Source organism: Furipterus horrens, unplaced genomic scaffold (genome assembly GCF_987537825.1).
Source record: "Furipterus horrens unplaced genomic scaffold, mFurHor1.1.pri manual_scaffold_4, whole genome shotgun sequence".
NCBI lineage: Eukaryota > Metazoa > Chordata > Mammalia > Chiroptera > Furipteridae > Furipterus > Furipterus horrens.
Genome location: NW_028327174.1, coordinates 155,466,356 through 155,491,529, shown reverse-complemented (window position 1 = coordinate 155,491,529; position 25,174 = coordinate 155,466,356). Strand labels below are relative to the sequence as shown.

The 25,174-nt window shown below is 38.3% G+C and overlaps 1 protein-coding gene across 2 annotated transcripts in view; it reads right to left on the bottom strand.

The window, feature by feature from the left end:
- PIP5K1B (phosphatidylinositol-4-phosphate 5-kinase type 1 beta) overlaps positions 1-25,174 on the bottom strand; it is a 326,134-nt gene that overhangs the window by 126,872 nt on the left and 174,088 nt on the right. For both annotated transcript variants that reach the window (XM_090275861.1, XM_090275862.1), the window contains exons 5-7: positions 13,830-13,947; positions 5,571-5,723; positions 1,188-1,487 (exon numbers count right to left, since the gene is read on the bottom strand). In XM_090275861.1, coding sequence (XP_090131987.1) covers positions 1,188-1,487; positions 5,571-5,723; positions 13,830-13,947 — 571 coding nt within the window. The remainder of the gene's footprint in view (positions 1-1,187; positions 1,488-5,570; positions 5,724-13,829; positions 13,948-25,174) is intronic.

Here is a 25,174-nt window from a genome sequence, read left to right as displayed (position 1 = left end):
CTCTATCCCGCAAAGCTATAATTTAGAATGGAAGGGCAGATAAAGTGCTTCCCAGACAAGGTAAAGCTAAAGGAGTTCATCATCACCAAGCCATTATTATGTGAAATGTCAAAGGGACTTATTTAAGAAAAGGAAGATCAAAATTATGAACATTAGAATGACAACAAACTCACAACTATCAACAACTGAATCGAAAAAATAAGAACAAAATCCAACTAAGCAAACCAGAATAGGAACAGAATCATACGTATGGGGATCATTTGGAGGGTTATCAGCTGGGAGGGGGAAGGGTGAGAAATGGGAAATGATGCAGGGACTAAGAAGCATAACTGACTGGTACAAAATAGACAGGGGGAAGTTAAAAATAACATAGGAAAGGGTGAAGCCAAAGAACTTATATGCACGACCCATGGACATGAACTAAGGGGGGAGGGATTGCTGGAGGGAAGGGTGGTACTTAGCAGAGGGAAGCAAAGGGGAAAAAACTGGGATTACTGTAACAACATAATCAATAAAATGCACTTTAAAAGAAAGGACTTTCACTTTCTATAAATTCACCATGTCAACAAATTCTTCCCTGGGTTTTGGCCTTATATATATATTTTTAAAGTATTGAAGGCTGGGGGTGTTGGACTATGAAGTCCTTACTTTTGACAATCACTCTGGCTACACTGGTGTGAAATGGTATTTGCTCTGTTTGGCCTCATTCCTGATCATCTCTCATTCAGATTGCATGAAAGTTTCAACAACTGGGCTGCCCACGTGGTCTGCATCCACACTGGATTTCTAGGGATCCACTTATCAATCCCACCAAGGACATTTCCTCTCAACTTCTCTTCCCTGTTGGAATCTTACATCTTCCAAGATTTCTACAGGGCCTAATCATTGCTTTAAACCTATGTTTCTTTTCCCTTTGGTTTAACTACCTTCTTCACAGGAGAAATGGAAAAAAAAACAAATATTTTTTCATTTTATCAAAGAAGGCTTACTTAACTTATTAGTAAAATCAACAGATCCTCTAGGAAATTTCCTCATCATCCACCAATTCCTTCGTCATCAGGGAAACATGTGTCAGCCCTAGGACTGGGACCAATGGGATCCCACGTGTCTGCTTTAGACATTTCTTACAAAAGTGCATTATCACAGGTGACTTTTTAAACAAAACCAGAGCAACAACATTTCCTTACCCGGCAGTCTCTCTGAAGCGTTTTCATGAGTGCATTGTATGTTTCTGTATCAAAATACAACCCTTCATGCATGTCTTGCAGGAAATCTAAGTCCTTAAATGTGGGGTTGGATTTTTCTCTCTCTTTTCGGGATGCTCTTCGCTTATAGGTTGAACCTTTCAAATCATATGTAAAGTGCATTCTCATGGAGCGTGGCAAGACATTGTTCATCACCACAATTCGGATGTTAATGCCCCCGGATTGCATGCAATACAGTCCATAAAATTTTGGCAAAAGAGTCCTTGGATTCTGGTTTAAATTCTAAAAAAAAAGAAAAAGGAAAAAAAATGGTTAAAATCTCCTATTTTTACCAAGTAAGCTCCACTAAAGATGTGTTTTCATCTAATATGATAATTTTAAGAAATGGAATGTGATTATCGTTATTAAGGGCTATTGCTAAAAGTTTGCTGTTCTTAATCTAGTTCTTAAATTGGATTATTGTGATAGCAACTTCATCATTCTAAATTCAGGGCATTAAAAGTGGATGAATTAAAAATGAACAGAAAGTCCCAAATTAGCTCCAAGTAAAAATGAGCAAAGAATTTATTAGTGCCATGTGTGACTATTCTCTAAGGTAGCTAAAGAGAAAATTAATTGCTGGAGTATATGGAATGAACATTTTAAATTTTAATAGCTCCTGAAAAACTGTCTTCCAAAATGGTCAGACTGATTTACAAGTACACTTTGTAAGATTTTTTAAAAGATTTTTCAAAGATTTTTCATCACTCTTACCAAGTGCTATGTATCAAACTTTAAAATCTTTGTAAGCATGACTGGTGAAAATGGAAACTTGTTTTTAATAATTTGAATACTATTGATCATTAAAGGAATTTAATATTTTTTATGTATTTTTAGCTACCTCAAAAATAACTTCGTGCTAATACCCTATTGCTCATTTTTTTCTATAGGTTTTTTTTCCTTGTTGAAATTCTTGATACGGTCTAGATATTTATCCGTTTCCTTTCTATATGGGGTAAATATTTGTCCCAGACCTTATTATTATAAAAACAAAGAATACATGCCTATTTTTGTTCTACTTTAAAAGTAGGTGAGACATGAAAGGGCAAAAAATAATGAAAAGTTACTCTACTATGCTTGATCCTCCCCCTAATTCCCAACTTTTCAGGAAACTAATATTCCCACTTTTGTTGTATCATTCCAGAAATATCCTACATGCTTATCTTAATTTTGTGCCAACATTTTTTTGTTATATAGGTGTTTTGTCTTCTAATGTAGTGCATTTATGAACTTGTTTCTTGGGCTTTTTTTGATTTTCATTTAACAAAGGTTCTTATATCCCAAGGTTATACATTCTTCTACTCTCCCAGATCTTTAATAGTTTTGGTCATTACATTGGGTTTTTACACCATATGGCAGTGATTTTCAACAAGCATGCCAGGGCACATAGGTGGGCTGCAAGAATTTTGAAAACATGCAATACCTGACTGTTTAGTCAGGGGCACTGACCTCTTTTCCCTTCAACTGTCAGATAAAAGATGATAACAGCCAATACAACAATAGCCGTCCAGTGTGACTGAATCAAAATAATACCTAATTTTTTGTCAGACTGGCAAAAATTATATATATTTTTTTGTGTTGCAAAATTTTTAGCAATGAGTTTATGTGTGCAATGAGATTAAAAAGGTTGCACTGCCATATGGAATTAATTTTTGTATGTGTGAAAGATCTGAAATAAAGAATTTAATTTTTTCTTTAATGAATGGCATTTATAGAACAATCTGTCCTTTCACAATTGAGCTTAAGTTCCTCCTGCATCGTACAGTAAGTTGTCAAAGCACATGGGTCTATTCCTGGACACTTTATTTGAACCTACTGATCTATTTTTCTACATCTTTAATATTAGTACAGCTTAACAGATTTTTGGTACATGTTAGAGTAGGCCCACCATTTTTCTTCGAAATGTTTTGTCCATTCTTAAAACTTTTCCCTTCCACTGTTTAATTTTTTAAATGCTCTTAAAATTACACTTGTTTTCACTTTCAAAATAAGCAGCTTTTTCAAGTTCTGGGAAAAATTATATTCAAATTAGACTGTATTTATACTTTTATTTGGGGGTAATTGAAAGCTTTACAATACTGAGTTCAGGAATGATGGATATTTCTTTATTATTCAGATCTCTTTTATGCCCTTCAGTAAGATTTTTTAACTTTTCATCATATTAGTCTTGTACATTTCTTTTTATAAACTCAAGTAACTTAGAGTTCTTATTGCAAACATTTTGGGGAGATTATTGTTCATATGTTATACTTACTATAACTTGCTTTCTAATTAGAATCATAGCATGCTTCTATTTATTTATCTTTATTTTTCTAATAATCTTCCTTATAAATTATTTTCATCATGAATGGAATCCTTTTTTCCTCCCTTATATTCTCCAACTCTGTATGATTTATATAATAGAATAGTACAATGGATTTTGTAGATTTATCTTATTTCTGATGGATTCTTATCACCTAGAAACTACTGGCTTATTGTTCTGAAGTTTTGCTCATTTTCAATTCTATCATTCATGGAGAAAACTGTTTACACTTTTTTTCTATTTCTGCACCAAAAATTTATTGCTAGGAATTCTAGCAAATATACCAGAAAGGACCACTGATGAACGGCATCCTTGTCTTTTTCTATTCTTTTCAGTGAAAGGGCTCCTGCTCTTCTCAATGAGACATGTGAACTCTGGGAGATTGAAAAATGTATAATATATGAGTATTCATTTATTTACTTATTATATTAAAAGACTTCCCTGCCAATTTTTAGAATTTTAATTGATAAAATGTTGAATTTTGAGTGTCTTATTTTCCCTTCAATGTTGATTTGGATAACTATACGATGTTCCCATCTTTTTCCTGTTAATGGGATGAATTATATCGTTTGTTATACTAGCTTACACGGCTCAGTTAAAACTACTTGTTCAGCTATATTTTAAAAGTTTTACTGAATTTTAATTAATTTTAATTTTATAATCATATAAGAACTATAGATACTTAAGATTTTTACTCAGAGGTTAGCAAAGTGTGTGGTACTTGTTTGATTCCAATTTTAATTACTTTAAAATGTGTGTATGAATAGAATACATCTGAAAGGATATATACCAAAAATTAGCAATATGTATCTCTGGGAAAAAATTATAGATCGTCCCATTCTTTTTCCAGTTCTATATCTTCTATTTTCTCACAACATTTTGCTCTAAAAATAAAAACTACTTGTTCAGGATCAAAACCTTTTAAAATCTATGCACTGTCATGTAAGATTTTTATTTAGATGTTTGATTCCTATATTTATATGTGGGGTTAATTTACAGCATTTAATGTTGTCTTTAGCTGATTTTGGAATTAAATAATATCTTACACGTTAATGAGCTGTGTGGCATCTCATCAGTTTTGTTTTGAAATAAAGATGATATAGTTAACACCTCTCACAGTGAGTGAACAGCAGAACCTGGGCGTTCAAAATCTAAACTTCTTGTAGTCATTCCAATCACAGATAATTAACAACTGTCATGAAGGTACAAAGAATTGAGAGGTATGAAAATGACAAGATTACTTAAGAAAAGTGTTTTTGCAAAACTTGGGTTAAATGTCTAGTAAATACGCTTAGACTAGGCTACTGTTTCTTTGTCTCTAACACATTACATGAAAGGTGATTTTCTTGTCACCATGTTTAATTTATGAAATCCTAAATTCTGGAGTATAGTAGTTATTTTTGAATACATGTTGGTATATGGTGCAGGCATTAAAGACAAAACCTTTTGGAATCCTACCACTTGTCTTCAAGTCCCAGCTCTACAGCTCACTAGCTGAATAACGCCCCCTGGCAACTTATTCCATTTATCTTTGCTGTGAGGATTAAATGGGTTAATGCATGCAAAGCACTTACAACTGTGGTTAACAGAGTTTAACACTCAATGACTATTAACCACTAATATTATTACCATGTACTGGGTGCAGGGAGCTTTGCAATGAATGCATTGCTTCCTTTATCTTATATCTTGGATCTTTTCTGTATCACAACCTTTCAAAGACCGAGGGAACAAGGACTTCAAGATTACCTTGCTTACTCATGGTCATACAGTTAGTTGATGGCTGAGCTGGGATTTGAACCCAGGACTGAGTGAGTCAACAGCAATACTCTACTATTCAGTTCTATTTTGCTTTTAAAAATCTAGTTAACAAATGTCATAGTACAGTCTAAATGCAAAATTCATCAAAGAGAAAGAAACATGCCAAAAAGTCGCTGGAAAATAAAAACCAAAACAACACAGAAAGAAACTTTTGAGGAAAATAATGAAACCTTAAGTAGAAGCTTGAATTATGTGCAGTTATTTACCATGTAATAGCCTGGCAGCAGCTTCTGAAGGAACTCTGCCTCTTTATGCTGAACTGTTTTGATAATAAATTCATCATCACTGGTCACAAAAAACAAGGATCCACTTGCTCCGGGGTTGGACAGCTCTATTAGAGGTTCATTGCAGAGGGAATACTACAAGAGCAAATAAATACACATATAAAAAAATATTTAAAGTACATGGTACTTCCAAGGAGGGAAAATCACAGCATTACATACCTTGGCCATTTTGAAACAGGAAGCACTCTCCATGAGCTTTAAAAAGAGGTTCCAGGTATACTAAGAAACCTCTTTATGAGATTTTGAAAATTTTAATTGATCCATTTACCTTAATAATCCTTTGATGGGATACAGATATGCCCTTCCTATCCCCAGTGTTATATGATAGTTGTAAATCATCATACGTATTCAATGAGATAACTCAAACAGTAGTGCTTTGTTTCCAGAATGTGCCCATAAAATAACTAAAGGTATGATCCACACTGTGTATTTGTCACTTACACACTAACACCTGTTCTCTTCTCACGATTTATTCTCTCAAAGGATGTTATCCACTCATGGTTTCAACAAGGAGATGACTCTAATATCTGTATCTCCAGCCCAGATATCTCTCTTTCTAGGACCTGAGACTTGTTACCTAACTTTTTAATAGATGTTTCTATTTGGTGTTACCATAACACTTCACATGCAACAAGTTCAAAATCAAATCCATCTCAGGGCTGTGGTTAGGCCCCATGGAACCTTTGTGGTAATTAGAAAGAGATGTAGCGCGGGGCCAGATACAAGGTTGGTGAGCAGAAGGGCCAGACTCCAGGCTCCACTCCTTCACTGCATCAGGCGTTCTTGAATGGTGCACACCCTGCACAACCCTGCACAGTGACTACAACACTGCCTCCTGCTCCATCCTCTATCTTTGCCCTTTTTTCCCTACCATAGAAAATGGAAGCATTATTCACTTTGTCCCCCAAACCAGAAACTTGGGTATTCTCCTTAATGCCTCACACTTCTTCACCTTTCATATCCTGACTGTTGATTAAACCTGCCCCCTTCATGACAGCTCTTTTGCGAATACCCTAAGTTCAATGGTTTCATCATTTCATGCTTTGATTACTACGGTAAGCTTCTCCTCATCTCAACTGCGCCCTCCCCAGCCCTCCAGTGCATTCTCCCTCAGAAAACCAAGGCTCATTCTAAAGTACAAACCTGAGCATGTCGTTCCCTGCCTTCACAGTTTTGGGTGGTTTCCAATATCTACATAGAAGCTAATACCCCAAAAATTTTTTAGCAGGTATTTCAAGGCCATGATGTGGGTCCAGCCTTGCCCTCCAATCTTTTTTCTCATTATTTCCCTCTTTAAATTCCAGCTTTAGTCATAGAGAGCTACTTCCCATTTTATCAAATGTGCCACACAGTCTGGACTACCGGGCTTTTGCATTTTCCTCAACCAGAAACAACCTCCATTCTACCTTCACTTGGTTGACTACCACTCATTCATGAACTCATTCAATATTTAAAATATCTATTGAGCATCTGTAATGTCCCAGGCACTCATGAAGCTTATATCCTGACAGGAGGCATCAGACAGTGAACTAACAAGTGAATAAATTATATACCACAGTGTGATAAGTGCTATGAAAAGGGGAAGAGAGCACAGGTAATGGGTGAGGACTGGGTTGGGAAGGTGGCATTTGAGCAGAGGCCTGTGGGTATCTGGGGCAAGGGCATATCAGGCAGAGGGAAGGACAATGCAAAAGTGTTGAGATCTGAAGAGTTCAAGGCACAGCAAGGAGGCCAGTGGTAGAGCAGGTAAGCAAAGAGAGCTGAAAGGGATGAAGCCAGAAGGGTCGAGTTGGTCAGAGGCCACTGTAAGGATGTTGGCCTTTCCTCTAAGAAAGCTGAAAGCTACTGGAGGGTCAGAGCAGAGCAGCACTGTCTGATGTGTTGAGAACCCACTGTAGGTAGACAAATGGAAGATGCAGAGGGCACTGTGAGAACCTGTTACAGTGGCTTTGATGTCCGGTGTCTGCTAGCACTCATTCCAGAAAACTTCTTGGTTCTGTGACTCTAGATCCACTGCTTCTTGGCACTGGACATTCTCATTACAGAAGTAACCACAGAATACTTGAATGGCCTATTTACCCATTTTGAGCTCCCATTAGAGTATAAAACTCTATGAGTGCAGAAACTATGAATATCCTATCTTGTTATACAGTTCAGGACCTGGGCCTTGCACAGAGTAGATATTTGATAAATTTTGTCTACTCCACCAACAACCGAAGGGCTGTAAATCTCACCAAAAGTGCCAAAAACTAGCTAGCAGAGAAGTCAATTTTTGGTATTGGAGCTCAGCATTTGACTAATCATCCACATTATTGAGTAGAAAAACAGTGAGTGCAGAGCAAAAGGTAAGGCAGCAAATATGGGTGGTCAGACTCGCCCTGGGGAGTGGCAAAAGTAAGGATTTAGAGAACATATCCTCTGAGGGAGGCCTCTGAAAACAAGGTCTGAACCTCCCCCAAAGCTTTCTACCTGGGCTTGTGAATATCTAAATCCAAATCACAGAAACATCCAAGAGGAGGAGTGGAAGAGGAGGAGGAAGAAGAAACTGGAAAAAAAAAAAGATTAAAAGGCAGTTTTCTACATGTTACCTTTCAAATCATCTTACTTTGGCAGCACCATGAATAAGGGAAACGAAATTCTCCAAGAAAAGAAAAAAGCAAGTGTTCACTGCCTTCCAAAACATCACTGACAACGTCCATCTTCTGTCTCGTCCTCTTTCCTCCACTCATGCTTCTTGATGCTCTCTTGCTGAGCAGCATTAGAGCCTCAGCTATCATGGACAAGTCAAGAATAAGGTGGGAAAGCAAAAGCAGCCATCAGACTGCACACAAGATGCCATAAAAGCCAACAGGAAGCAGAGGGCACTTTCCTGCTGTGATTAGTGTCCATGTGGCAGGGTGACCAGTGGCAGGGACACAGGACTCGGAATCAACTGATATTTGAAAAATCATGGCTCTGCTAGTGGCCACTTATATAACCTTCACTTGTAGCATCTTGGAGTCTAAGGTATCTCATCTCTAAAACAAAGATAGGACCTGGCTAGGTAGCTCAATTGGTTAGAGCATTGTGCAGCTATGCCAAGGTTGCAGGTTCAATCCCCAGTCAGGGTACAAACAAGAAGAAGCCAATGAATGCATGAGCAAGTAGCACAACAGATCAGTGTTTCTGTCTCTTTCCCTCTTTCTCTTAAAAAAAATAAATATTAGAAAATAAAACAAAAATAATAATACGTGCGTGAAAGCAATGGAAAGTTTTTAGAGGGGATGATTTTGAAACCCCTGGCAAAGACTGACCACTTGGCTATGGCCGGTGCTGTTTTTTATGACATGACCATCCAGCAGGGGAGGGAGGCACACGACCTGCAATACACAGGCAGGCGAGGAAGAGCTGGCGGTGCCTTAGGATGTACTGAGGGCCTTCAGCCTGACTCCTATAACAAGACAGCTGCCTATACATACACTGAGACTTTCTTAGAGAAACAAGAAAAAAGGTGGGTCTTTTGTATAATCATGAATTTGAGACCTTGGAAAATAAAGTTTTCATATAGAGTGAAGGCAGAACCCAGACTCTCTTTAGAAATTAATTGTTTGTTCCATGTGGTTTGAACTCTTGCTCAAAACCTTTTCTCATGGATAAGAGTAAATGTTGTGAAAGTAAGAAAAACAGTGTGGAAATTAGAAGCTGCAAATAGAGAAATCAGAGGGTGATTCAGGAAAAGCTGTCTAGGGAAAACAGGATTCAGACCTAAACATCTGCTCCCAATTAGTCTCAAATTCTTCTATAAGCAGTGACATAATATGGAGATTATTTCATTTGTTACTTAATTGTCAAATACTCCTTTATTGTGTAATTTATAAATTAATATGAAGGGAAAAATAAATTGTTTTGACGCAGTTTAATAACTGTGTGGGTGGGGGTTCTCTGCTGGCGCCGCGTTCGTGTGCAAGAGACCGGCATCATGATACTGAACGGGAATATTATGGTTTTTCAACCTGTAACTCGGTTACCACGGTTCTCTTCTAAGCAACCCTCACTGAAATGTTGCCTTTTAAGAGCAAATAAGAAGGAAAGATGGGAACATTTTAATTAGCCACAATGAGCAAGCCCCCGTGTACACTCCTGGGTGTTATGTGCCTTCCAGGCACTTTCGTTTGCGCCAGCTGTTCCAATGTATTCATTCGCCGGCTTCTCCTTCCTGCAGGGCCTCCCTCTTATACCTACTGGAAAGAATGCAGAGCACAGCCCAGCTGGGCCCTGCCAAGGCAAATTAACAATGTCAACTTGTGCAGTGTGGTGATCATTATTCCTGCCATTTCTGCCCCTTGACTGTGTTAAATATTCACTCTGCTCTTTCTTATTGGTGTCGGTGACCCTGAAAAGACAATGTATAAATCACCCTGGATTTTGGTGGAGAAGGAAATGCACCAAAGGCCCGTTGACCAAGCAGAGATGGGAAAAAAAGGTTTCAAGGCTCCTTTGCCTCCCCTTGGGAGGTGATTATTGAGGAACAAATAAGAAAGAGAAAGCATTTGCACTGCCCTGTGGGGCACGCAGAAGCACCTTCACTGTGGTGTCTCACAATCCAAATTATGCAGGTTTCAACATGACACCTGTAATCAGCACACACATGGTGAATTTTAATGGCACTAAGAACATAAACAGAATAATTCAGGCTGAAATGCAGATGCAACAGCTCAAGACTGAGGAGAAATACACACGTGTCACAGGGATCCAATATCAAACCTATCTTTAGAGTGGTTATCAATCACTACCTAATGTCATTCCCTCCTTCTCCTTCATTTAATTTAGATCAGTATGTTTTCACAGATTTGGGTTTGAATAGCCCCAGCTGGACAGACAGCAGGATGCACTTGGTGATTTGCAATGTATCCTTTGCTCTACACAGTTTTTAAAGGGATGCCTTATTTAATTTATCTGTGCTTTATTTGAGCTTAACTCTTCCAAAATGTGCTTTGTTAGGGGTGTTTGAGCTCTTTGGCCGTGTTCTCCAGAATGGATACTCACAGTTCACAGTTTGACAGGCTAGGGAATACCTACCTTGAGACCACATTTAACAAGAGGCCAGGGACTTAGTGGGTTGGGAAGTGTGAGGCCAGATAGTAAAAGTGGGGAAAAAAAAAAAAAAAAAACAATCAAAAATCTAGGGGGAAAATGAGGAGTCTGCTGTTCTGGTATGGACACTGTTCCCACCAACGTGAGTAACCTTGGGGTCTCCCTGCACTGACCCCAGCTTCAGATTCCTCATCTAAAATGAAAGTTTGGGCTAAAACATCTTTGGGAGTTATATCTGACTTTCTGAACACACTGTGTTATGCAAAAGATCCTTTTCCTCAACTATCACATTCCAGATCACTGGGCGAGGTCCCCAGATGGAGTGGTTTGGAGGCGAGTGTCTAGAAGCTCCAAGACCTATAGGGGGAGCTGCCTCAGTCCTGGGCTGTGGGGGTCCCCAGCACAGGGCACGGGGACAGCTGTAGCCATCGGAGACCAGGCCATGTTTAGCTAGAAAGCTGCTGCCCTTGTGCTTCTTGCCAGGTCCCAAAGATGGACCCAGTTATGGAACTGTGTGTACAGTTACAAGGGAAGTGAAAAATGAAATCAAACAAAAGAACACGTATGTTTCTGGCCCTAACCCCCCGCCCCCAATTTTCATTATGAAAATTTTCAAATATATATTAAAGTAAAGAGAACTGTATAATCAACATCCATGTGTCTTTCAGCTTCAACAATGATCAACTCATGGCCAGTCTTGTTCGCTCTGCATCCCCAACCACTCCCCCTGCCTGCTTCCCTCAGAGTCTTTTGAAGCAAATCCCAGACACCACATCATTTCATCCATAGATATTTTCAGTATATGTCTCTAAAAGATAAGGACTCCTCCTTTAGAACCAAATACCATCATCCCACGAAAAAAATAGTTCCTCAACATTGTCAAATAACCAGTCAGTCTTTACATTTCACTAATTTCCTAGAATCAAAAAAACAAACAACTATTTGAATTATCTGGCCCTATCTTTCTAATATTCTGGATCAAAACCTTCCCCTCCTGCTGTCCTGGCACACTCAAAGTCCTTCTACATATTTAATACATTTGCATGTCTGGTACCACAGTCATTTCCCCCTGACCCCTTCCAAAAGCTCTGTCTTCTTTTCCACCTACTCAAATCCCTTGTCGTTTTAAAATCACAGTTAAACCACAGCACATCCATAGACCATAAGAAGCCTCCTAATCATCAACGCAACAGAGAGAGACCCCTCCCCTCAGTGTTTTTATTTACTGCCTGATAGAATGGTGGTTATCCCACATAAATCAATCATCATTCCAAACGGAGTCTAAGTTCTCTGAGTATCATGAATTGTAACGTTTTGACTCTCCCTATAATTATGGGCAAAGTATATTAGTTACAATAGGTGTTTAAAATACCCAATGATTACTTTATCTTTTGCCAGGTACATGAAGGAGGACTTTTGCTCCCAGAAGCCATCAACTCAGTCTTCTATGATCCTTTGTAAGTACTCTAACCTCATTATGAAAGTAGCTTTTCAGCTTAAAGGCTCATTATTGTGAAAGCTACATGAGAACTTGTTCAGAAATGGGTCTTCCCAAAAGAAAGCAACTTTGCGCAAAAGAGCAAGCAACAGCACGGGCTTCCTAGCTGCGGCCTTCAAAGGCCACAGGAGGGCCAGACAGAGGCCTCCTCGAGTGAAGGGGAGCCAGGCAGACATCTCACTGTACTGATCAGATCTGTGATACAAAATGCAAGTCTATGGCATCTCCTTCACTGGCAGAAGCTCAAGGAAATTCGGGACAATCCATTAATTTCTAACATGTGGCAGAAGATAAGAGATTGATCTTGTTTTCAGTAATACAGTATTAAGGCCCCGCTGGGTTCCCCAAACACATTCCTTGAGTGATACTGACAGTCAGTAATTGCAGAATGGCTAGAAAACAAAGAATCTTAGCTAATACACACACACCGTGTGTACATGACGTGTGTGTGTGTGTGTACGCACTTGAGTGTTTGGGATGGCAGGGCTGGTAATGCTGGGTAGAGGCACCTGACATCGCAATCAAAGGGCTATGGGGAGGCCGAGAGCTCCATGGACACACATTTCAGGACAGCAGGATGCCCAGGGACTTTCTATTCACTTCTCCATGCTCTATAAAGACTTATTCTTGTATCTTGAGGAACCAGTATTATTTCATTGGGCAGAAGTCATAAGATTTTCTTAGGAAACAAAAGAAGGGGGTCATTCACAGGTTTCCATCAGCACAAGTGAATCAGCTTGGAATGTAATCATTTACATTGCACCCAGATTAAAAGATGCATTTTAAATATTCTCTGTTACAAGTGACAAATGTTGCTATACTTCCTTTGCAAAGCACTATTCCAGGATCTTGCTCAAGTCTTATTAATATCATTCAAAATGAGATGAATGATAAACGTTTGATGGCATCCTTCCTACAGCTTCTTGAAAACCAATTTTGAGAAGCCCCAGGGTGTTAACAGTGATCGAATTATGCAATAAACCATTTTCCTCTTGAAACAGAAAGGAAGTTCCTGACTGAACAGGAAGAAGGTAAAACTCCGAGGTCACAGCAGACTACCTTACAAAGAGGCTCTTGTGTTTGTGCCTGCCGTGTGCCAGAAGGAAGACAGGGAGAAAAGACAAATCTAATGATAAAACATGCCCTTGTACCAAATAAAAACATGTTTAAAAAGTTTACATAAAGAGATTTTGAGAACAAAACTATTCAGTTTCTTTAAAATGATATTAATTCAAGGTGAAAATAGTTGTGGACCAAGGTTTAAGAGGAACGGTATAAATATGGCTATTAAAATAGACTTTCAAATAGAATCCAATCAGCAAAATTCACAGGAGTATTTAAGACTAATTGTTGGAATAATTATCTGAAGTAGCACCCAATACCACAATTATTTAAGTATTACCATGGCAGATTTTGTAGGTATCAGTTAAAAACTGCAGTCAAATCACATGTTCTGAAGCTTAATTTACAATCATTATGAAACTTGGAACTCTTACTCTGTTCCAGAGCTTTATAAAATAAGAGACACAAGTTCACTTGCTAATGTTGCTAGGAGGCAAATGTTTACATTCCACATTTCTGGAATAGGAAGGAAAATTATAGGTTCTTACCAAGTAATCATCAGGCTTGATACCAAAAAGTTCTCTGAAATATCGGAATGCTAGTGGAGCATATGTCTTAAATCTGAAGTCTGGGTAGTGATGTGCTGGGGTCAGATTGCTCCCTTCACTGCAGTTAAAATATGAAAAAGAATAAGAAAGAAAACATTAGCAAAGGCAATTTTGATTTCAAATTCTAGCTGTACTGGTCCTGGGCCAATTTCCCCCTCTAGAAAAAACAGCCCCTGAGAGTGGGTCTCTTGAAGCTCATGTTACAAAGGCCAGTGGCCATCAGGTAAAAACAGATGCTAACTCAGCGAGGGCGACCCCAAGCAGGCATTCCCTGCCAATCACACTGTGTCTTTAGCCTGAAAATTCTTCATCATCCCCCTGTGCTTCCTTCCTGGGGAAATCAATCCATCTTCCCTGATGAAACCATAGTTGACTTGCTTTAGGCATAAGATCCAGGATTTAATGTGTGGAACAACTTTAGAAATGCATTTTTTTGACCATGAATTTTGAACACAGATAAATAATTTTAACTAGGAATAAGTAAAATAATTTTTAAAATATCTCACCAACAGATAGAACCATCAAACCGTAAATGAAGGGTACCCAAATCTGTGAAGTCTTTCCTAAGTTCATAATTATAAGAAAAGAGACCTTAAATTTTGTAGGGATTTTAAAACCCGATTGCCATTCCCACATATATCTTTTTGTTTTTGACCTTTTCTAGATTCATCTTTGAGTTTTTTGCAATATTTATGACATGTGAAAGTTGTTAAATCAGTGAATATCTACGACCCCCAAATCCTACTTAAGAAATAAAATTTATCCATATAGTTGAATCCCTTCAATGTTTTTACTGACCTTATACTCCTCTTTCCCCTTGGAGGTAACACACTAGTCTGAATTTTGATATTTATGATGTTTATCATTCATTTTATTTTTTTACTACGTATAATAATACATTTCACATGACATCAGACAAGTCACCTAATCTGCCTATACTTGAGTTTTTCATTGTGGAAAATTAGAACAATGCAGTAGAATAATATAATTTTATATGGAGGTTCAAGAGCTCTTTTTGTCACATGCGACGTGGAGCATTGAAACTCTATACAAGTTTATCCTGGTCTGATTTCATGATACCACACAGTCAAATAAGACTGTGCTCCTTTAACTAATATTAAGATGACTGTGCATGCTCTTAAATCACACTGGATACCCTGTATGGTAGTTAAAATGCTCTTAACTCCTTGAAGCCCAAGGAGACCTGGGTTTGTGTTCTAGCTCTGCCATTTACAAACTGTTTCCTAGGGTGGGACCGAAGCTCTAGAAATGAAATGGCAAAAGGAATGGAAACATGAATGGCCTTGTGCCTGGCATGTGGGAAGCCCTCAATATGTTTGGAGACTGAGGCTGTATGGTGACGGGAAATAGTCTGGACTTGAACATTTCACATGAAGAATGAGTTGACCATACATTAAAAAAAAGAAAATGACAAAACATGGAAAATATCTGTAACACATATCATAAAGTGTTAAACTCCCAATATAAAAGAGCTCCAGTCACCACTAAAGAAAAAGACCCAAAAAATTAATTAAAATAAAAGCGAGAGATAGGATCAGGCACCTCACAGAAATGGAAATATAAATGATTTAAATATATGAAAAGTTGTTTGACCTTATTCATAATAAAAATTAAATGTCACTGAGAGAACATTTTACCTATCAGATCGACAAAACCCCCAAATTTTGGATATCTCAAGGGAAATTGGCACTCTGAAATATTATTAGTAGGAAAGTAAACAGAGATTTTTCCTATAGAAAGAATTTTCACAACTTGTCAACATTATAACTATACTTAACTCTTTGATCCAGCAAATGCAGGTTTATAATTTATGTCACAGATAAAGTAGCACAAGTACAAAAGGACACATGTACTTGCTTATTCATCATAGCATTGCTTGTGAGGATGAAGGACTGGAAGCAACCTAGATGGCTCTCGCAAGGGACTGGTCAAATTAATTACAGTTCAGCCATAAACTGGAATACTATGCAGATATTTTTAAACAAGAAGGTGGTTTAATATGTAATGACAGCAGGATCTCTAGAAAAAATTGAGTGAAAGCAGCATGATACAGGTACTTTGTGTGGCGTGCCACCGTTTGCATACAAAAGGAAAAAAAATGTTTTTGGCAGGTATATGCATAAAAAAACCCCTGAAGGATAGATGTGCCCCTAATAACAGCAACAGGTGGGATTGGACACTGGCTAAAAAAGACACAGGGACCAAAGGGACACTTTTCACAGTCTTCCTTTTAAAAGAATCAGGAGGATAAAGCCTTCTATGTATTACTATTCACAACATGAAAACATTTTTAAAAGTTAGGGTTAAAAGCCATAACCTTATACACAGACACATACCCTCAGTACCACAGCAGAAGGGGTTGCTTCTGCATATTAAGCTGCTCCAGTGAATAACAAACAGCAGCTTGACATGACTGAAGCACTGCTGAAGGAAATGAAAATTAATGGGTCTGCTGGCCCCAGCTGGAGTTTGTCAGGAGTACAATGCACAAGAGCAGAACCAAACAGCAGGTCCAGCGAGCATCAGCCAGCAGACACCAGCCTGGGTTTTCTGAGGTCGCGCACTGGCAGACCTGCTGGCTGTGAGTGTGGGCGCTGGCCCACAGATATCCAACACAGAGGCACCTCAGCACGTGTATAAAATGCTTAGCTAAGGCAGTTAAACACAACTACCATCAACATGAGTCCACTGGCTGGTGGAAGGGTCCTACTGGAGACTCCCGCGGGCTCTCCTTGCCTAAGCTTGGGTGGTCCTCATCAGAAGACTGTGGCCAGAACCTAGGCCTATTCAGCAAAAATTATCTGCAGAAGAGCAGGCTTCTTCACAAGTTAAGATTTACACCATGTTTCTTCAATGACTGTATGTTCTGTAGTGTTTGAGGGAACAAAAAATCCACTTTCTTCTCTTGGCATAAAATAGAGGCTTTGGAAACTTCAGCTGCGAGGTTTTCAGCAGTGGTTCTAGATGTTTGAATCCCATGAGCTGGTAAAATTTCAACAATAAAAATTTGGAGGTCAACATGAAATTTCCAACTTTATGTTACCAAGTAAGAATCTACACAATTAGGCAAACCCATGGTATTATACTATCCCTATCAAGTTTCAAAAGAAAGGGTAATGTTATGCTGTAAAAGCAGGAAGAAACTTCAAGTAAAGAACAGCATGTTCTCTGTCTTGTCCTTTTCTCTCTTATCTCACCAAGAAGCAGTCCAAATTTGATCATGGACCATTTTGATATTCACCTTTTCTGAGCACAGTTCCATTTTTAAGGCCAAAGTCAGTGCTCACTGGAAATCCAAAACTACACGTTTCTTAATGGTAATGGATGCTTAGAATCACACAGTGTTGAAACTTTAGGAAGCATTAGCCACCATCTGAAATTTCCCATTTAGCAGATAAAGAAATCCAAGTCCAGGGAGGGAAAGGAATGACCTAACTTGGTCAGGAACAAACAAGATTGAGAAACTAGATCCACACCAGCCACAGCAGTAGCAAAGTCATATGCAGGCAGGTCCACCTTAACTTAAACTTGACATTCCTCTGTTGGTCTTCCCTTTCAGGATCCAGTTACAGGTTTCAGGGTACACCCTGCCCAAGTACCCCAGTTACTTTTCCGTGGGATCCTCCACTGCAGCGTCAGGTGGGCTGAAGTTGATTAGGCATCCAGTTGGTCTCATGTGTATGTACTGTGAACATCTCAGCTTTGTGTATGTGGTTTTAGAGCTTGATAGCCAAGTGCTATTTTTGGTGGCAAAGGTGAAGAGATTCGGTGCTAAGCAATGGAGTGAAACTAATTTAGCATCGCTGGGACCTTTAAGGAATTCCGTTTTGGAGCCAAGATCCAGAGCTTTGATGTTTTAGAAACAGCATTTTATATCTGGTGAGCTTCACCGATTTCAAATTGTAACAGTAGTGGGGTTGGGCCTCTTGATGAAACAAGTGAGTCAGCAACTCCTAGGTGACACTTATTGGGAGGGATTGGCTTATGCAATTATGGAGGCCGAGAAGTTCCATGCTGTGCCCGCTGCCAGCTGGAGGCCCAGGAAAGCTGGTAGTGTGATTCTTGTCCAAACCCAAAGGTCTGAGAACCAGGGGAGACAATGGTTTAAGTCCTGGTTAGAGTCTGAAGGCCCAAGGACCAGGAGTGCTATGTCCGAGGGCAGGAGTTAATGAACGTCTTGGCTCAGCAGAGAGTGATTTAGCCCTTTGGACACCTCTCTGCTCTGTTCAGGCCCTCAACAGATTGGAGCATGCCCATCTGAATTAGTGAGGTGATTTTCTTTTCTCAGTCTACTGATTCAAATGCTAATTTCTTCTGGAAACACCCTCACAAACAACACAGACATAACGTTTTATCAGCTATCTGAGCATCCCATAGCCGGTCAAAATGACTCATAAAATTAACCAACACAGCAAGCAAGACTACACATTCCACGAGACAGGATAGTGAAGGACGCTTTGTCCTAATGTACAAATGGTGATACTGAGACTAAGAAAATTTAAGTGGCAATGCATTTGGGCAAGTGACACTACTACAGTTTAATAACAAACTAGTGGTGGCACTCATGCAAGTCACGATCTGCAGAAGCAGCCTTAGGCATCATTAATTGACTCTGTCAATTCAGGCAAGGTGGAGATCCTGTAGTTTCCACCTATGAAACAGAAATTGGTCCTCTCTTGTGCCAAATTAGACAGTGCTCTTGAATGGAAAAACAAAGCAAAACAAAAGACATCCTCCTTGCTGGTGCCAGCCTCTCTCTGTGGAGCTGCCCTGTGCCCCGTGACATGGCACCATCTCTGGAGGCCAGTCAGCTGCCAGCGGTCTTTAAAAGTCAGTAGCTGAAAAGAGCTTAAATTCCGAAACAAAATAATGCATTCTGAGATGTCATTTACTGTGTACCTGTGCTATCATTGAATATTTAAATGTGAAAACCTCCCAAGTGGTTATTACCATACCAGGAAATTGAGCTTTGAAGGCAATTTCAACTAAGTTAAAATGTTATATAATATTCAGGACATGCAATCAATCTTTTATTTTGAACTAAAGGAAGAGGCATATAACTTTTATTGACAGGAAATCAGTTTCTTCCCACCCCCAATACATATGCTGAGTGAATATTTAAAGAGTTTTGACTTGAAAGGACAGCATATTATTGGCTTGCTCAGTGACAGCCACATATCTCACGTAATCCTGAGAGGGATATTATGGTGGTTTTGTATTCTAACCACATATATGTAAAACTTGGTGCAGAATGTCTGCATAGATCAGGGGTTGGCAATCTTTTTAGTCTCTGTTGCAGCTACTCTGCTCTGCTGTCGTAGTGGAAAAGCAGCCACGGGTAATGTACAAGGGGTTGGACGTGGCTGTGATCCAATTAAGCCTCATGTACAAAAAGAGGTAAAGGGCCTGATTTGTGCTGCAGGCTGTAGTGTGCCAACTTCATGGTATAGATACGATTCTTGGATGTGTTTATGTCAGCATTACTTGAAATTCAGGTAGTTGGTTAGTGTGTCCAAACCATATCTAGTACTGGTCTGGCAATCCCTGCATAAACCACAAATGTGTACATTTGCCTGTCATTTAGAATAATGTTTTACCCTCACAGCAGTTCTGTGGAATTCTCTCCCCCAGTGAGGGGACTCCCTAGCTATTCACATCAATCCTGAACAGCACATCCACCAAAACCACGGGCAGTTCATCTTCTGCAATGATCCTCAGAGAGAGCTCAACTCCATTTTACAAGTGAGGTGATTAACATGCTGGAGAATTTTTATAAATTCTTCAGTGAGATAACTATTCCTGAAGTGTAAAGATGCGTAACTTGTATGGCCAGTGTTCAAACCATATTTCCCATCCCAGAGAAACAGTGATGGGGCCTCCTGGAGGGGAGCTGACGAATGGATTAGATCTGCTTGTCAAGGGGCCAGAGAGGCAAACTTAGGTTCATAACTCTAAGGAAAAAGCTGGATAGGTTTTCTGATGCAAAAAAAAGCAGAAATGCTGTCCCTGTTCTTTATTGCCATAGTGTAGGGAGAAACAAAACTTTGGAGTCAGCCACCCCTAAGTTCAAATCCTGGCTTTACCATTTATTGGTTGTATGGCTTTGGATTAAGCCACTTAATATCCTAGGGCCTTAGTTAATTTATATATAAAATGGTTTGTCAGTAGAGATGAATGGAAATAATAATAATTTAATAATATATTACATATTATATCACATAGCTATTATATCAGTAAAACTTTGCTTGGTTCATAGCTGGTACTTATACACTTCACTTCCCTTTGCCACCTCTGTTGTAACTAATAAATATCTAAACACAGTGCAAACTTTATGAAACACCTTTTTCTCCTAATTCCATTTGCTCATGAAAATTTATGAGCAACCTTGAATTTATGATCGCAGCACAGAATTTGGGGCCAAAATATTAAAATGTGATTATGGTTCTCTACACATCTACTTTGTAATTTTGAAAGATCATGGAACCATATCGTTGAAAGGGCTTTCATATCATCCTGCAAATCTTAATGAGGTCCAGAGCTTTCTCCAACCATAAAAGAAAATAATTTGCAGAATAAATAATATATAAAAATAACTTCGAGCCATTTTCAAATTAAAAAAAACACACAATACATTTGGTTGCTGAAGGAAGCAGACTTTGCAGCTTCACAGCAGTAAACAACTCAAGGCACCCTATGCAGTTAGTTCTCTCTATAATCTGGATGGACTCACCGATATTTAGAGCCACCAGAGGTTTCAGGATGTTTCAGTTGCTTACAAGAACCAGTCCACTCCACTTCCCCTCATGCTCCTCCCCAGGCAAGTATAAAGATACGGGTGGGTAGAGAGGAAGGATCATTTGGTAGATTTATTGAGGTATAACTTACATACAATAAAGTACATAGTTCATTAATTCTGTCATGTGTATACCCCAGTGAAACCATTGCCACAATCACGACACTGAATTTATTCATCACTTTTTGTGGTATTTTGATTGCTTACAGTAAGAAGGAAATATAGTAAGTCCTCACTGAACATCATTAATAGGTTCTTGGAACTGCTGAGAAACGATGCATAACAAAACCAATTTTACCATAGGCTAATTGATATAAACAAGATTTAAGTTCCTATGGTCAATTAATATTTGACAAAGGAGGCAAGAATACACAATGGAGGTAAAGACAGTCTCTTCAACAAATGGTGCTGGGAGAACTGGACATATACATGCAAAAAACGAGACTAGACTACTTTCTTACACCAAATATAAGGATAAACTCAAAATGTATTTAAAGATTTATATATAAGACCTGAAACCATAAAACTCCTAGGAGAAAAAATTAGGCAGTAAACTCTCTGACATAATTCTCAGCAATATTTTTTGATGTGTCTCCTCAGGCAAGGGAAACAAAAGAAAAATAAACAAATGGGGCTATATCAAACTAAAAATTTTTGCAGAGTGAAAGAAACCATGAACAAAACAAGAAGACAATCTACTGAATGGAAGAAAATATCTTCCAATGATACATCCAATAGGGGGTTGATATCCAGAATACATAAGGAAATCATACAACTTAATACTAAAACAAACAAACAATCTGATTCAAAAATGGGCAGAGGACCTGAATAGACATGAAATCATGCTCAACATTACGAATCATCAGGGAAATGCAAATTAAAACCACAGTTAGATATCACGTCACATCTGTAAGAATGGCTATCATCAATAAATCAATAAACAAGTATGTGTTGGTGAGAATGTGAAGAAAAGGGGACCCTTCTGCGCTGTTGGTAGGATTATAAACTGATGCAGCCACTATATAAAACAGTATGGAGGTTCCTCAAAAAATTTAAAAAATTATAATCCAGCAATTATCCTGCTGGCTATTTATCTGAAGAAATCCTAAACACTAATCCAAAAAGATATATACACCCCTGTGTTCACTGCAGCCTTATTTACAAAAGTTAAGATATGGAGGCAACCTAGTGTTCATCAATAGATGAGTGGATAAAGAAGATATGGTATATACACACAATGGTATACTACTCAGACATAAAAAATGAAATCTGGCTATTTGTGACAGCATGAATGCACCTAGGGGGTATTGTGCTAAGTGAAATAGGTCAGACAGAGAGAGACAAATGCCATATGATTTTACTTCTATGTTGAATCTAAAAAATAAAATAGATGAACAACCAAAACAAAAACAAAGTCATACACATAGAGAACAATGTGATGGTTGCTGGATGGGAGGGGGGTGGGGACATGGGTGAAAATTGAAGGGATTAAGAAGTACAGATTGGTAGTTACAGAATAGTCACAGAGATGTAAAGTGCAGCTTAGGGAAAACAGTCAATATTATTCTAATAACTATGTATGGTGTCAAATGGGTACTAGATTTATTGGGGTGATCACTTCATAAGTTATATAAATGTCTAATCACTATGTTGCACACCTGAAACTAATATAACATTGTATGTCAACTATAATTGAAAAATGAATTATAAAAGAAACTCCCTATGAAGACCTTATTTATGTGCTCCTTATTATAAAGTATCTCATATAGTTTATTTAGTTGCTAAATAAACATAATTCTAATATTTAAGATTAATTTTAAAATCACTTGGAATTTTATTAGTTGTAAGAATCATGTATTAAGTATGAGAACAAAATTTGGTATTTACTAGAAAGATTATCCCTTAAAATGGGAAGTAATGTGCTAGGTCAGGGGTTCTCCAACTTTTTTCTCCTTAGAATCATCTCGAGGGATTATTACAACAGATCCTGGATCCCACCTCCAGTGTTTCTGATTCAGTTGATTTAGGGTGAAGCTCAGGAACCTGCATTTCTAACAAGTTCCAAGTGATGCTGATATTGAAGGTCTGGGGAGCATCTGTTGGGCCACGCTTTCCCCAGTGCCCGTCAATGCTTCGCTCTGTTTACTGGACCTCATGAGTAGAAGAGATCAGCAAGGCATGAAGCACCCTGCCTTTCTTTACAGACCATCTTCAGCTATAACTGCTCCCACCACCCTGAACTCACTGCCAGCTACTCTCCCTCAAAAGGTCTCCATTCCCATTTTTCTTTGAAGCTGAAGAAAAATATAAGGTTGACATATCTAGGTAGAGGCCCTAGAAGACCATGAGAGCTAGAACATCCTGAAAACACATTTATAAGAATTATGAATCTAACAGATCATACCAAAAGGTTAAGATGAACTTATGACCTCCTGATTTTAAACAGAAAAAAAAAATGTAGTTAGTGCATATATTTTGGAATGATAAGCAGACTGTTAAAACAAAAACACTGAGCACATTTCCAGCTATAGAAAGAGTAGTGTCATGAACAAACAGGATTGTATCTTAGGCCTTGGGATTGTCCATTTTCTGTATGGAAACTAGTTCATGTATCTGCTGAAGGACCCTAGAGAAGTAAACTTCAAAAATTCTGATCGATCAACTTTATTCTTCAGCCAAGAGCCCTTAAAGGAAAATGAGGCTGTCTGGATTCAGAGCTAACTTTCATTTATTTATGGCTCCTTTGTGATTACAGGGGCACAGTCACTTAAAGGCTTTATTTCTAGGCAGTTGACACCAGACATACAGATAAATGTAAGTAGCATCCTTCTGGAAATTAAAAAAAAAATGAGGCAATGAGAACACTGAGAGTACAAGTGTCACCCCAGCCATTCTCAAACAAGTCCAGTGACATTGAGCATTTTTCATATGTCTATAGGCCTTCTGTATGTCCCCCTTGGAATAGTGTCTCTTCAGGTCCTTTGCCCACTTTTTAATTGGATTGTTTATCTTCCTGGTGCTGAGGGTGCTGAGTCATATGAGTTCTTTATAAATTTTGGAGATAAAACCCCTGTCTGATGTATCATTGACAAATATGTTCTCCCATACAGTGGGTTCCCCTTTTCATTTTGCTGATGGTTTCTTTAGCTGTGCAGAAGCTTTTTGATTTGTTGCAGTCCCATTTGTTAATTTTCTCTTTGTTTCCAGTGCCTTAGGAGATATATCAGCAAAAATACTGTTATACGAGATAGCTGAAATTTTACTGCCTATGTTTTCCTCTAGAATTTTTATTTTTATTTTGCACCATAGACATGTGAAAAAATGCTCAACATCACTAGTCATCAGAGATGAACAATTAAACCACAATGAGGTATCACCTCACACATGTCGAAATGGCCATCATTAATAAATCAGCAAACAAGAAGTGCTGACGAGGATGTGGAGAAAAGGGAACCCTAGTACACTGTTGGTGGGAATGCACACTGGTGCAGCCACTGTGCAAAACAGTATGGAGGGTCCTAAATAAATTAAAAATGGAACTTCCTTTTGGCCCAGTGATTCTACTTCTGGGAATATGTCCAAAGAATCTTGAAACACCAATTGAAAAGAATCTATGCACCGCTGTGTTCATAGCTTTATTTATAATAGCCAAGATTTGGAAACAGCTTAAGTGCTCATCAGTAGATGAGTGGATAAAAAAGCTATGGTACATTTATACAATGGAATGCTACGCAATAACAAAAAAGAAGAAATTCTTGCCTTTGGCAACAGCATGTATGGAACTGGAGACTATTATGCTAAGTGAAATAAACCAGTCAATGAAAGACAAATACCATATAATCTCACTTATAACTGGATTCTAAAGAACAAAATAAACTAATAAGCAAAATAGAATCAGAGGCACAGAAACATGGAACAGACTGACAGCTGTAAGAGGGGAGGAGGGTTGGGGGGACTGCTTGAAAGAAGGTGAAGGGATTAGACAAAGAACATGTATGAATGATCCATGGATATGAATGGTGAGGGGACTGGCTGTAGGAATGGGGGACGGAATAGGGGGAGGGAAAACAAGAGGGAAAATTGGGAGAACTGTAATAGCATAAACAATAAAAAATGGATAAAAATAAATAAATAATTGGAAAAAAACAAGTCTAGTAATAATAACAAAAGTGGCTTAGTTTGAAGAAATATTTTAAAAAATAAATGTGTCTGACAAGTCAATCCTCAGAGCCACAAAGACAAAAATAATTACTTCCAACCCCTAAATAAAATTTTTTTATTTTCTAGATCATGAATAAACATATTTGGGTAAAAGCAGAGACATTATATTAAGAAAATATGCCGTATCTAGAATCAAATATGTATATAAAGGTATCCTGTTAATAATGGTGACATTTCCAATTTAATAATGATTATTTCTATTTCTATACTAACCTAGTAATAGACTTAAATGTTTTGTTTATTTACTTTA